A 14,917-nucleotide genomic window follows, 5' to 3' on the forward strand; every position below is an offset into this window, starting at 1 on the left:
AGAAGTGGGATCAGAGAGCTGCAGTGAGTTCTGGTCATGCAAGTGTGTGCCACTGGAAATTCTGTGGGTTTCGTCCTCGCCCTCCTCCTCTCCTCCACGCATGCTCTCCTCCACTCTAATAAGCCGGCTGGAAAGGCAGCAGAACTGCAGCGGAACTCATTGCTGCTCGCCATCTTTTTATCTCCAGCGCCTCGCCCCTCTGCCTGTCTGCCTGCCTGCGTTCGCCACAAATAGCCTGATGGAAAGAGACAGACTGTCAGAGCGTTTAGATCCTGGCAGACGGGCACTGCTTTATTTTCCCTGCTCTTTTATTACTTGCCCTGGCAGCTATTTTTAGACGTATGCATATGTGTGCGTTTGTGTGCCATTGTGTGCGTGAATACAACACATACATACGTGTTGTGTGTGTTTCTGTGTCAGTCACATGTACTCAAAGAATTGTGCATGATCCTGTATGTGAAGGGAGAGGGAGGATGGAGCACTTTATAATACATTGCATGAGTCATTCTTTATCCCCCACAAACTAGCCTCTGGGCAAAACACAGTAACTCTCACTTTCAATACTGACAGGGATTCAAATTACAGCATACTGACCATATCAACACAGATATGACACTTTAGCTGATAACTACAAAAAAAATGGCAAGCCTTTCCTTAACGCCCATGTTTTCGCCACTCCCACCCACATTTAAAAAAAAATACTATAGTTTACTATAGAATACTGTAGTATTACTATAGTGTTTTTGTAGTGTAGTGTTTTAGCGGACATTGCTGTAGTATTTACTATAGTTGTTTTTATTTTTGCGGATATTACTGTAGTATACTGTAGCATTTACTATAGTGTTTTTTGCAGATATTATTTAAAAACTATACTGTAGTATGTACTGTGGTGTTTTTGCGGCCTGTAGTATACTGTAGTATTTACTGTAGTGTTTTTGTTTTATTATCTTTGACATAGAAGTGTGGACTTTCTCCTTGATGAAACCTACTGGAAAAATGATAAAGGAGCACATTTTCAATAACCTGTATTCTACAGTATACTGCTGTTTACTTCAGTTTACTACACAATTCTATAGTAAGTACTACACATGATCAAGGGATACTACAGTGTGTAGTATAGTATTCTACAGCAGGGGTCTTCAACCTTTTGTTGCCCAGGGACTCCTTACCAGGAAAACTGGCGACACAGGGACACCCATTATACTCTAACGAAACGTAGTTTTCCCCACGTCTTGTCTTATCACCAGGTGAATGATAATGACGAAGAGAAGTAATCAACATTTTAAAGTGAATAGATTTGGTAGATAGTGTTTTTCATTATTTTGACCTCCTGATATTATAATTGGAAGAGGAAGTGTGATCTCTTAACAGGTAACTCCAAACACATTTTCTCAGTGAGCAGCTGTTTTGCTGGTAAACAAAGGTCAGCCATGTGTTGGCAAAAAATTAAGTCCATGTCAAGAAAGCTTACTAGCAGTCAGACGCAATTGCCCCACTGGTAGCCTATTCATGGATGCTTTTTCAAAACCTACTTCAGATACTCCAGTGAGTATAATTGGCTACAATGAGTGTAATTTGCTCAATATTCGGAGTTAAAAAATAAATAAATTCAACTTTCAATATATACAGTAAGAGTCAAAAGTTTGGACACACCTACTCATTCACAACAGCATTTCTTTATTTGTACTATTTTCTACATTGTAGAATAATAGTGAAGACATCAAAACTATGAAATAACACATATGAGATCATGTAATAACCAAAAATGTGTTAAACAAATCAAAATATATTTTATATTTGAGACTCTTCAAAGTAGCCACCCTTTGCCTTGACATCTTTGCACACTCTTGGCATTCTCTCAACCAGCTTCATGAGGTAGTCACCTGGAATGCATTTCAATTAACAGGTGTGCCTTGTTAAAAGCTAATTTGTGGAATTTATTTCCTTCTTAATGCGTTTGAGCCAATCAGTTGTGTTTTGACAAGGTAGGGGTGGTATACAGAACATAGCCCTATTTGGTAAAAGACTGAGTCCGTATTATGGCAAGAACAGCTCAAATAAGCAAAGAAAAATGACAGTCAATCATTACTTTAAGACATGAAGGTCAGTCAATCCAGAATATTTCAAAAATGTTGAAAGTTTCTTCAAGTGCAGTCACAAAATCCATCAAGCGCTATGATGAAACTGGCTCTCATGAGGACACCACAGGAAAGGAAGACCCAGAGTTACCTCTGCTGCAGATAATAAGTTAGTTAACTGCACCTCAGATTGCAGCCCAAAGAAATGCTTCCCAATTCAAGTAACACACACCTCAAAATCTGTTCAGAGAAGACTACGTGAATCAGGCATTCATGGTCGAATTGCTGCAAAGAAACACACTTGACTTTGTTCTCCTTTGTTGTCCTAAAGAACGCCAATAATAAGAAGAGACCTGCTTAGGCCAAGAAACACAAGCACTTGCCGGTGGGAATCTGTCCTTTGGTCTGATGAGTCCAAATTTGCGACTTTTGGTTCCAATCGCTATGTCGTTGCAATAGATGACCTGGCCTCCACAATCACCTGACCTCAACCCAATTGAGATGGTTTGTGATGACTTTGACCACAGAGTGAAGGAAAAGCAGCCATAAATTACTCAGCATATGTGGGAACTCCTTCAAGACTGTTGGAAAAGCATCCCTCATGAAGCTGGTTGAGAGAATGCCAAGAGTGTGCAAAAGCTGTCATCAAGGCAAAGGGTGTCTACTTTGAAGAATTTCAAATATAAAATATATTTGGATTTTTTTAACACTTTTTTGGTTACTACATGATGCCATATGTGCTATTTTGTAGTTTTGACGTTTTCAATTGTATTCTACAATGTCGAAAATAGTAACACATAAATAAAAACCCTTGAAAGAGTAGGTGTGTCCAAACTTTTGAATGGTACCATATATATATATAAACTAAGTTTTCACAATACCTGACATTTAATCCGAGTAAAAATTCCCTGTCTTAGGTCAGTTAGGATCACCACTTTATTCACCACTTTATTCTAACAATGTGAAATGTCAGAATAATAGTAGAGAGAATTATTTATTCCAGCTTTTATTTCTTTCATCACATTCCCAGTAGGTCAGAAGTTTACATGCACTCAATTAGTGTCACGATCGTCGTAAAGGGGAGACCAAAGCGCAGCGTGGTGTGAATGCATGATTTAATGATAGACGGGCAGCTCCGGACTGATTGGCGGCTCTGGCAGCTCCTGGCTGGCAGATGGCTCTGGCGGCTGACGGCTCTGGCGGCTCCTGGCTGGCTGACGGCTCTGGCGGCTCCTGGCTGGCTGACGGCTCTGGCGGCTCCTGGCTGACTCCTCGGGCCGCCATACATAGCACCAGCCTTACGCAGGGTGTCCCTGGTTCGCCAGCACAGCTCAGTGCGGGCTATTCCACCTCGCCGCACTGGCCTGGCTACGGGGAGCATTCAACCAGGATGCTCAAGATCTCCAGTGCGCCTTCACAGTCCGGTCTATCCGATTCCACCTCCATGCACCAGCCCCCGCACCAGGCTGTCTCTCCGTCTCATCCCTACAGGTGCTCCCGCCTGTCCAGCGCTGCCAGAGCCTTCCTCCTGCCCAGCGCTGCCAGAGTCTCCCGTCTGTCCTGAGCTGCTAGAGTCTCCAGTCTGTCCTGAGCTGCTAGAGTCTCCCATCTGTCCTGAGCTGCTAGAGTCTCCCATCTGTCCTGAGCTGTCAGAGCCGGCTCTGGCGGCTCCTGGCTGACTGGCGGCTCTGGCAGCTCCTGGCTGACTGGCAGCTCCTGACTGGCCCTGGCTGACTGACGGCTCTGGCAGGTCCTGGCTGACTGACGGCTCTGGCAGGTCCTGGCTGACTGACGGCTCTGGCAGCTCCTGGCTGACTGACGGCTCAGGACAGATTGGCGGCTCTGACGGCTCAGGACAGACTGGCGGCTCTGACAGCTCAGGACAGATGGAATGGTCAGAGTGTGACAATTAGTATTTGGTAGCATGGCCTTTAAACTTGGGTCAAACGTTTCGGGTAGCCTTCCACAAGCTTCCCACAATAAGTTGGGTGAATTTTGGCCCATTTCTCCTGACAGAGCTGGTGTAACTGAGTCAGGTTTGTAGGCCTCCTTGCTCGCACACACTTTTTCAGCTCTGCCCACAAATTTTCTATGGGATTGAGGTCAGGGCTTTGTGATGGCCACTCCAATACATTGACTTTGTTGTCCTTAAGCCATTTTGCCACAACTTTGGAAGTATGCTTGGGGTCATTGTCCATTTGGAAGACCCATTTGCGACCAAGCTTTAATTTCCTGACTAATGTCTTGAGATATTGCGTCAACATATCCACAAAATTTTCCTCCCTCATGATGCCATCTATTTTGTGAAGTGGACCAGTCAGCAAAGCACCCCCACAACATGATGCTGCCACCCCTGTGCTTCACGGTTGGGATGGTGTTCTTCGGCTTGCAAGCCTCCCCCTTTTTTCTCCAAACATAACTATGGTCATTATGGCCAACAGAGGACATTTCTCCAAAAAGTACGATCTTTGTCCCCATGTGCAGTTGCAATTGTTTGTACAGATGAACGTGGTACCTTCAGGCATTTGGAAATATCTCCCAGGGATGAACCAGAACCTTGTGGAGGTCTACAATTTTTTTCTCAGGTCTTGGAAGATTTCTTTTGATTTTCCCATGATGTCAAGCAAAGAGGAAAAGAGTTCGAAGGTAGGCCTTGAAATACATCCACAGGTCCACCTCCAATTGACTCGAATTATGTCAATTAGCCTATCAGAAGCTTCTATAGCCATGACATAATTTTCTGGAATTTTCCAAGCTGTTTCAAGGCACAGCCAACTTATTGTATGTAAACTTCTGACCCACTGGAATTGTGATTACAGTGAATTATAAGTGAAATAATCTGTCTGTAAACAATCGTTGGAAAAATGACTTGTGTCGTGCACAAAGTAGATGTCCTAACTGACTTGCCAAAAATATAGTTTGTTAACAAGACATTTGTGGAGTGGTTGAAAAACGAGTTTTAAGCACTCAAACCTAAGTGTATGTAAATCTCCGACCTCAACTGTGTATATATATATTCGCGGACCTCCTGCAGTACCTCCGTGGACCTCTCCAGTTTACTACAAAAGTAGTAAGTAGTACACAGCATATGGTATAGTATACTATAGTTTACTACAAAATGCTATAGGAAGTACTACACGTGATTGAGGGATACTGGTGTGTAGTACTACACTACAGTTTACTACAGAGTTCTATAGTAAATACTGTAGTATGCTATAGTATTTTTTCATGTGGGCGTAGTAGCTTATGTCTTATAGCTCAATATGCTTGCCTAATTATATCCTCTAATATATTTGGAGAACACAAACGGAGGCTAAGCCTTTAGCATAAATCATGCATCGATGTCACTTCAATAGTTGAAATCAAGTTAGGATCTGGCCCTGTGACAATCAGAGAGACAAACACACAAACAGAGGGGAATGTATGAATTACAGCTGCTGCTGGTAGATATGCAACATACACTTCTTTTGGGTTCTGGGTGATTATGATAGAGTGTCACTGTCACTGTCCGTATGTTTGACAACTGCCCCCCCTCCCACCTCCGCAGTACTGCAATCTGCAGAGCTGCTGTCTGTCAGTCTGTGGGAGACTATATGAAGACATATAAAAGAAACACAGTACACAAACTCACATATGAGCTGGCTGGTTGCTGGTCTGTGTGCTCATATGAATATTCACACTTGATGAGCAGATGCACACAAATCTACATACTGAACAGTCATGTACGCCTGCACTCATACAGAGTGAACACACACAGAGGCACAGATGCTTTCTGTTCCTACACTAAGTTCTCATCTATTTTCTCTCCTGCCATAACTCACGGAGCCATGCTAGGTGATTTTAGGGGTCTGGACATTCTTTACATCATTACACAAGCACACCGGAAGCACACAGGTTGATCTGTAACAGTAAAGTCAGTATTATAGTCTTTGCTGACGCCTACCGTTAGGTTTCACCTGAGACAAGCAGAAGAGAGAGATATACAGTACAGATGGTTCCCACATGAAAAAATACTATGGTACTATGGTATAAATACTATAGTACTATGGTCTAAATGATATCACTGAAGCCCTTGCCAAAAAACAGCATTGTGTCTCACTTTTTATTGATCTCTCTAAGGCTTTTGATACAGTTGATCATGCTATACTAAGGCAGAGATTGTCGAGTGTAGGTCTTTCGGAGCATGCAATTGCATGGTTTGCTAACTATCTGTCTGATAGAACTCAGTGCACTCAATTTGATGGGCTTATGTCTGTTAAATTGTCTGTCTGCAATGGTGTGCTCCAAGGCTCTGTACTTTGGTCCTCTCTTATTCAATATTTATATAAATAATTTAGACAAAAATGTCCAAAATGCGCAAATTCATTTTTATGCTGATGATACTGTTATTTACTGTTGTGCCTTGTCTCTTACAAAAGCAATCCAGAACTTGCTAAATGTTTTTTATACTGTTCAACATACCTTGTGTCAATTGAAGCTTATCCTCAATACTGACCAAACTAAACTAATGGTGTTTTCTAAAGCAAGAAATAGACCTCTGAACTTTTCACCTATTATTACCTGTCAGGGCATTGAGATTGAGACTGTAACCTCATATAAATATCTTGACATTTTAATTGATGATGGCCTCTCTTTTAAATTTCATATTCAACAACTTACAAAAAAATTGAAGCTGAAATTGGGATTTTATTTTAGGAATAAGGCCTGTTTTTCTTGTGAAGCCAGAAGGAGGCTAGTATCAGCTATATTTATGCCTTTAGACTATGGGGATATTTTATATATGAATGCTTCCTCTCAGTGTTTGAGATCAATTGACACCCTTTACCATGGCAATTTGAGATTTATTTTAAACTGCAAAACCCTTAAGCACCACTGCACTTTGTATACCAGGGTTGGCTGGCCTTCTCTAGTAACCTCTTATGGCTGCATCCCTTGGTCTCAATTTCCACCTGAAGACATACCCTAATCTAACTGCCTGTAGCTCAGCCCCAGAGGCAAGGATATGCATATTCTTGGTATCATTAGAATGGAAACATTCTGAAGTTTGTGGAAATGTTAATTGAATGTAGGAGAATATAACACAGTAGATCTGGTGGAAGAAAAGAGAAAGAAAGAGCATACGTTTTCTGTTTTTTATTGTTGTAGCATCATCTTTCACATGTACTAGAATAGCCACACAGTCAGATAGGATGCTGGAAATAATTTTGATGGATAACACAAGAGGGCAACTGTAGGTGTGCAAAGTTTCAGACTGATAATTGGGCTACATTAAATTTAGCATGAAGTCACCCAGGTGTCCCACACAAGTTGCCCAAATGTACCCAAGTGGCTGAATTGGTGAAATGACCTATAACTATATACAACAGTACAAATAACTATATACAACATATCAAAAAGCAATTCTAACACACAAAAAAAATTATATATATATATTTTTTAATATTAGAAAATAAATATTTAAAAAAAACTGTAGACCCTTTGGAAGTCCTCTACACAATATTTTGCTGCCTGTGCCATGTCCCATAGCAGTCTCTTTCTGATGTAAAGCAGAGGCAAACTGAACAAGTGGTGCAGGTCATGCGACACAGAACACAACGACGCCTCCATGCTGTGCCCTTTTGGCCCTGAGGCACAGTCATGCCTGCAGTAATGAACTGTGGCATATGAACACCACTGGAGGCAGGAGTAGAGGGGGCAGAGGTAGAGCGGGCAGCTTGGCACCGGGGGCTCCCAGTCGGAGTCGCTATCACTGTGAAAGAAAACGTTTAAAAAATATTTGTATTGTATGAGCCTTTTATCATCACATAAAATAAACAGATATGTATTGTATAGAGCAGAGGGAACAGTCACTAAGGTGAAGTGCTGTTCCATTCAACTCCGGACATTGTTGTGGGCCTGCCCTCCCCCGAACAGCACCCAATGGCTATTTCATATGGAAATGGAGAGGAGTAGCAGGCGCAGTGGCCATGTGTGTGTTTGCTGTTCTACTCCATTCCATTTGAATAAAAAATGGAAAATATATATATCTGACATGGAATATATATATATATATATATATATATATATATATATATATACACACACACACACACACACACACACACACACACACACACACACACACACACACACACACACACACACACACACACACACACACACACACACACACACAAACAAACAAACAAACAAACAAACAAACCAACAAACACACACACACACACACACACACACACAGGTTATGGGTCGTACACATACATACACACACACTATAGCCAATGTGTACTTTACACATTGCATCACACATTTCATTGCAAATTGCAAATATATATAAATATATATATATATATTTATATTTCATAAAACGGCATTAGCACTTACCTGTCCAGAAGTACGTCCTGTCCTTGCAGAAACAGCTCCACAGCTCCTGTTTGAATCATAACACTCAAAGATTCCTCAAACAAAAAATCTGTCTCACTTTCCCAATCAATCTCTTCTATAATCTGGTGCAAATCTATATACTTAGACTTGGACTTCGCTTTTCCTGATTTATTTGCGATGATGTCTTCAATGAAATCGTTGCGAAAACACTTTCCAAAATACTACTTTCCAAAACACTGCTGTGCGTAACAAGTGTGACTGCAACTACTCTGATGGTCAAGGCGAGAATGGAGTTCGTTACGCGTGCCTTTACAAACAAGGAACGGTGGTCCAACCCACAACCATTACATACTGGCGTTTACCTCAACTCATTGGCTATCTACCCAGCTAGATTTCAAGAAGATCAGTCTTGGTCATAGGGCAGAAATACAGTCAATCAACGAAGCTTCGCTAAAATTATTGGTGCGCAATGAAGTCATTGCTCGTTGTCTTCAAATCAGTTCACTTCGGTCAATACTCCCCGCAAAAAAAACAATAAAGTTTGGCTGTGTTACAAACATCCAGAGGATTGCACTGAAACCAACCATGACTAGATAAATGATTGTTTACTGTGTGTAATTACGTCGAATGCTCCGTAAAAAGTTGATAGAAATGGAATTCACGGCACAAACGGTTTACAAAATGTTTCGATCAAAGAAAACGGCACTTCATTTGATCACTGGGACCCTCAGGAAGAGAAATAATGTAAGTCATAATTTTTATTTATTTTTTATTTTTTTTACCTCTTTTTCTCCCCAATTTCATGGTATCCAATTGTTGTAGTAGCTACTAACTCTCATCGCTACAACTCCCTTGGGAGAGACAAAGGTTGAAAGTCATGCTTCCTCCAATACACAACCCAACCCAACCAAGCCGCACTGCATCCAACCCGGAAGCCAGCCACACCAATGTGTCAGAGGAAACACCGTGCACCTGGCAACCTTGGTTAGCGCACACTGCACCCAGCCCGCCACAGGAGTCACTGGTGCACAAAGACATCCCTACAGACCAATCCCTCCCTAACCCAGAGGACACTAGGCCAATTATGCGTCGCCCCACGGACCTCCCGGTCGCAGCCGGTTACGACAGAGCCTGGGCGCGAACCCAGGGACTCTGATGGCACAGCTGGCGCTGCAGTACAGCACCCTTAACCACTGCGCCACCCGGGAGGCCGTAAGTCATAATTCTACCTTCAGATGTGAATGTGTAAAAACTGTCATGGAGGAAAATGTTTTTGTTGTTATTGATCGCTCTTCTCAAACAAAAGCATGGTATTTGTTCCCAATCAGAGACAACGACTAACACCTGCCTCTGATTGAGAACCATATCAGGCCAAACACAATGAAACAGACAAACTAGACATACAACATAGAATGCCCACTCATGTCACACCCTGACCAACCAAAACATAGAAACAAACAACGCAAACTATGGTCAGAGTGTGACAACTACCTTTTAATTTGGGCATTTTTATTGTTCAGAAATGTGGTGGGTACTCTCTTCGTTCGCTGGACTTTATCCTGCTAACTGTTCCAAATATCCAAACTGAATTTGGTAAAAGGGCTTTTATGTACTCTGCACCATCGTCTTGGAACGCCTTACAAAATACTTTTAAACTGGAAGAACTTGTCCCGATTGGTATTTTTAAATCACTGATGAATGATCTTGAGACTGGTTCCCTGACCTCCCAATGTTTTTAATTTGCTGTTTTTGATTTTGTTATACTCTTGTGAATTCTATGGATTTTACTAGATTACTTGTAGTTTTTCATGTTGTTTGGCTGTCATTTTTGTAATGACTTGGTGCTGCCTATCTTGGCCAGGACGCTCTTGAAAAAGAGATTAAATCTCAATGAGCCCTTCCTGGTTAAAAAAAGGTTTAATAATAATAAATAAATACTATTGTATTCACTGTGCTTTTGCTGTCTTTATTGTTGTATCCTCTGTAGTGTTTTTGCATACACTCAATTAGTATTTGGTAGCATTGCCTTTAAATTTCTATGGGATTGAGGTCAGGGCTTTGTGATGGCCACTCCAATACATTGACTTTGTTGTCCTTAAGCCATTTTGCTACAACTTTGGAAGTATGCTTGGGGTCATTGTCCATTTGGAAGACCCATTTGTGACCAAGCTTTAACTTAAGCTTTATTAACTGATGTCTTGAGATGTTGCTTCAATATATCCTCATAATTTTCCTGCCTCATGATGCCATCAATTTTGTGAAGTGCACCAGTCCCTCCTGCAGCAAAGCACATCAATTTTGTGAAGTGCACCAGTCCCTCCTGCAGCAAAGCACCCCCACAACATGATGCTGCCACCCCCGTGCTTCACGGTTGGGATGGTGTTCTTTGGCTTACAAGCCTCCCCCTTTTTCCTCCAAACATATCGATGGTTAATATGGCCTAACAGTTCTATTTTTGTTTCATCAGACCAGAGGACATTTCTCCAAAAAGTACAATCTTTGTCCCCCCACATGCAGTTGCAAACCGTAGTCTGGCTTTTTTATGGCGTTGGAGCAGTGGCTTCTTCCTTGCTGAGCGGCCTTTCAGGTTATGTCAATATAGGACTTGTTTTACTGTGGATATAGATACTTTTGTACCTGTTTCCTCCAGCATCTTCACAAGGTCCTTTGCTGTTGTTCTGGGATCAACTTGCACCTTTCACACCAAAGTACGTTCATTTCGAGACAGAACAAGCCTCCTTCCTGAGCGGTATGATGTCTGAGTGGTCCCATGGTGTTAATACTTGCGTTCTATTTTTTGTCCCAACCGACTTGCCAAAACTATAGTTTGTTTAACAAGAAATGTGTGAAGTGGTCAAAGAACAAGTTTTAATGACTCCAACCTAAGTGTATGTAAACTGTACTAGTGCCTTTTTTATGATAATACTGTGGTATTTACTATAGTATTCTACAGTATACTACAACATTCTATAGTAAGTCCTACACATGATCGAGGGATAATACAGTATGTAGTATAGTATTCTACAGTATACTACAGCTGGCAGAATTGATAGTAAGGGCTGTAGTATTCTATAGTAAACTGTAGTATATATTTTTAATGTGGATTCGGTGCAAGTGCACAGCTCCTCAGGGCGATGGCTTCTTCCAAATACAGCTGTGACAAACTGTCACAATACACACACTGAGCGTGCAGTTCACTGGGGCACATCACCCACACGCATACGCACACGCACATACACACCAACGATGACAATAACACACACACACAGGCACTAGCATGCATGCTCACAGGCACACGCCCTCTGCCCTCCTACCACAAATACACCCTCTACTCTACTCCCACCAACTTCTACTAACAACCTTAACGTCATCAATAACCCTGTTCCCCTGTCACTCTTCCATCAGTGGCTCTTCTAATCCTGGAATCTCTTATATATGAGATGGCTGTTTTGATGAACAATCAGTGATGGATCTGCTCCAACTCAGATCAGCACACTCACACAACTGGAACATACAACTAGACAGAGGAGTTTAATCTCAAACTGGAACGACATACATGTAATATTTGTACATACCGTATCACTTAAGCAGCACCCAAAGGAATGCTTTAACGCATCACACAACACCAAAGAAACATGCCCATACATACTAAGGCATGCATAGTCTTTTACAACTGACATTATATTTGAAAGCCAACATTAAACATACATTTGAGTCATTTAAGCAGATGCTCTTATGAGTCATTTAGCAGACGCTCCTATCCAGAGCAACTTACAGGAGCAACTAGGGTTAAGGGCCTTGATCCGGGGCACATTGACTGATTTTTCACCTAGACAAGCTTGGGATTTGAACCAGGGACCTTTTGGTTACTGGCCCAATGCTCTTAACTGCTAGGCTACACATAACAGCTTCTCCCAGCTCCTGTGCAGAGAATGCTGCAATGCACCGCAAGTGTTGACTAAGAAGAGGAGCTGAAGGGAGTGTACGAGAGGAAAAAGAGAGAGGGGAGACAGATCACGGGAGGGGTAGAATGGTGGAGAGAGAGGACGAGAGAATTAGAGAGGAGACAGGAAGACAGGAGTGAGAGTAAGAGTGAGAGAGAGAGATTATTGAGAGAAAGAAAAAGACAGACAGACCGACAGAGTTAATGGGAGTGGTGGTCAGTGTTATTTTGCGACCTGCCAAAGAGGAGTCCCTCTCAGCTCCGATGAATGATCTGACTAATGAGTTAGTATATGCAATTAGGGAACATGCAGAGAAAAGGGAGACGGCGGGAGGAGGGAGGAAGTGAGTTCTCCAACCTCCACCTCCACTCCCCTTTCTCAGCTGTTTCCCTCAGAGTGGATGACGACATGCGGAACGAGAAAGGCTCACACAGTCAACACAGGGGAGCTCACTCCAATCACTATCATCACTGTCTGCTGTTTTCCCTACGAGAACTGAAATGAGCCTAGCAGATATTTGTGTGCGGTAAAGCCATGTTATGATGGTGGGACAGTGGCACTGATGCTGATTAAGCTTGTTTTGGGCCAGACTGGCATAGTCTTCGCTGTCCATTGTAGTTAGCGAGGGAAAGGGACTTCTTATTCTAAGTTCATTTTCAAACTGATTCTCGTGCATAACATTTTAGCGTGTTGTGTGTCAAATTAATGTTTCAGACGAGTAATAAAGAAAATGTTTAAAAAAAATAAAAAATAAAAAAAACAAGTTCTCTCTGATAAGTAACCGTTGCATGTTGGGGCTTAGTGACACTGTTCCCTGGAGGCGATGGTGGTGGCAGCAGGGTGAATTTGGGGATGAGTTCTCCGGCAGAGGGAGTCTGGTAAGGACCAGGGATGTCTGCAGCTTTGAAAATAACAGACACACACTGTGGGCACTAGGCACTAGTCACAATGCCATGGCCTTATGGGCTGCGTGCTCCTTTCAAAACCAACCCAATGACAGAAACCCACTAATCAGGTTGTTATTCCCTATCCAATTATATCAATATGCAGTATGCACAAATGACATAAAACACCACGTCCTGGCATCCCATTTCCTCTTCTGCCTCATTCCCTATTTAAATGGCCTCTTAAATGAAAACCTAATTGAGTGAAGAGAATGGTGTCACGATTGAGCTAAGGGGCATTTTCATTGCCTATCCAGAATAACACGGTGGGACCGTGGATCGGGAATGATTCTTTCCTCTGACGTAGGCAGCTGTCAATCTGTTTAACGACTACTCACTTCTATCACGCTCCATCTTATTCTGGAACAGGCTAAAAAGGAATACAGATCTGTCTGTTGTATTTCAATATCACAATATGTGACATCGAAACAGTCCCATTGTTGTTCTTATCTGGTGACGCTAATCCTATCAAATGAATACATATTACTGAATTTCCACTATAACGCTCACAGCTGGATGAATTCTATGCTTATATATGGTGAGGCTGTTGTGATTTCACACAGTAGCTTACACACACATGTAAAAATAGACATGAGAAACACTAAGAACAAAAACTCCCAGCCACGTAAATGATGTAATCCTAACATAGTTGTTCCCCGTCCACTACAACTCAGGTGTTAATTGAAATGCAATAGCCGGCTGTCTGAGAGGCCCTTCATGGTAAGTGAAAGTGGGGTAACCTGAGTTGCCGTCATGTTCCAGAGAGAGGGCTGTGTCTGAGTCCTTCATCATAATGATCCATCATTTAAGTGGAGGTCAATGAGACTTCATCGCTCTTCAGACACAACATGAAAACTCTCATTCACTCATTGAATCAGATACCCTCCCAGTCTGTCTGTGCCACCTCTGTTGGCATGCCCTTTCACTCTCCACCCCAAATATTCAGCAACCCTCCCCGTACCCCTCCCTCCCCCATGCTCACCTGTATTTCATACTGCTGTGGCGCCCTATGGCTTCCTTCATGTGGGCATGGCCCTGGGGAACCGGGCGGGACCCCAACTGCTCCCTGGGCTTGGCTGAGCCATGGGTGTTGTAGTTGCCATTACCCCCTTGGTTGCTCCCTCCACCACCTCCCCCAGGGGGTGGCGCGGTGCGAAGGCCACATAGTCGGTCCTCACTGCGGCTCTTCAGGTTGTGCTCAGTGCAGGCGAAAGAAACCTGCATAGTGACCACTGCCTAGTCTCTGGTTCACTAAATTGGCCCCTGGAGAGGCTCTTTGGGATGCTGCTTAGGGTCTGTCTGCAAAATTGCTGCTACAAAGTCAAGCTGCTTGTACAGTGAGGATGTCCCTGTCCAGACAAATGCCCAAACAGGGAAGTTTTGTATTTTTGAGCCAGATCCACAGGCGCCGGCAAGAATCCAGGCCCTAACCTGGCACGCAGAGTCAGCGTCTGGTCTGTCTCCGTCTCTCCTCTCCTGTCTGGTGTTGCTCAGTCTCAAGAGGTTTCTAGTCAGAACATTCCTCCCATCATCAGCGGGGAGCTGGTATACAGTGTGGTCCTCGGCTCGT

General features: G+C 42.8%; 1 protein-coding gene across 3 annotated transcripts in view; it reads right to left on the minus strand.

Moving 5' to 3' along the window:
* The window catches only part of LOC112228867 (voltage-gated potassium channel subunit beta-3), a 44,983-nt gene that overhangs the window by 23,237 nt on the left and 6,829 nt on the right, over positions 1–14,917 (minus strand). Inside the window, exon 1 of one of the 3 annotated variants that reach the window (XM_024394577.2) lies at positions 14,330–14,847. The exons of the other annotated variants lie outside the window; for them this stretch is intronic. Coding sequence (XP_024250345.1) covers positions 14,330–14,571 — 242 coding nt within the window. The 5' untranslated portion in view covers positions 14,572–14,847. Of the gene's footprint in view, positions 1–14,329; positions 14,848–14,917 lie in introns of those variants that run through there. 3 annotated transcript variants of the gene reach the window in all.

This window comes from Oncorhynchus tshawytscha, linkage group LG30 (assembly GCF_018296145.1).
Source record: "Oncorhynchus tshawytscha isolate Ot180627B linkage group LG30, Otsh_v2.0, whole genome shotgun sequence".
In the NCBI taxonomy this organism is placed as follows: Eukaryota; Metazoa; Chordata; class Actinopteri; order Salmoniformes; family Salmonidae; genus Oncorhynchus; species Oncorhynchus tshawytscha.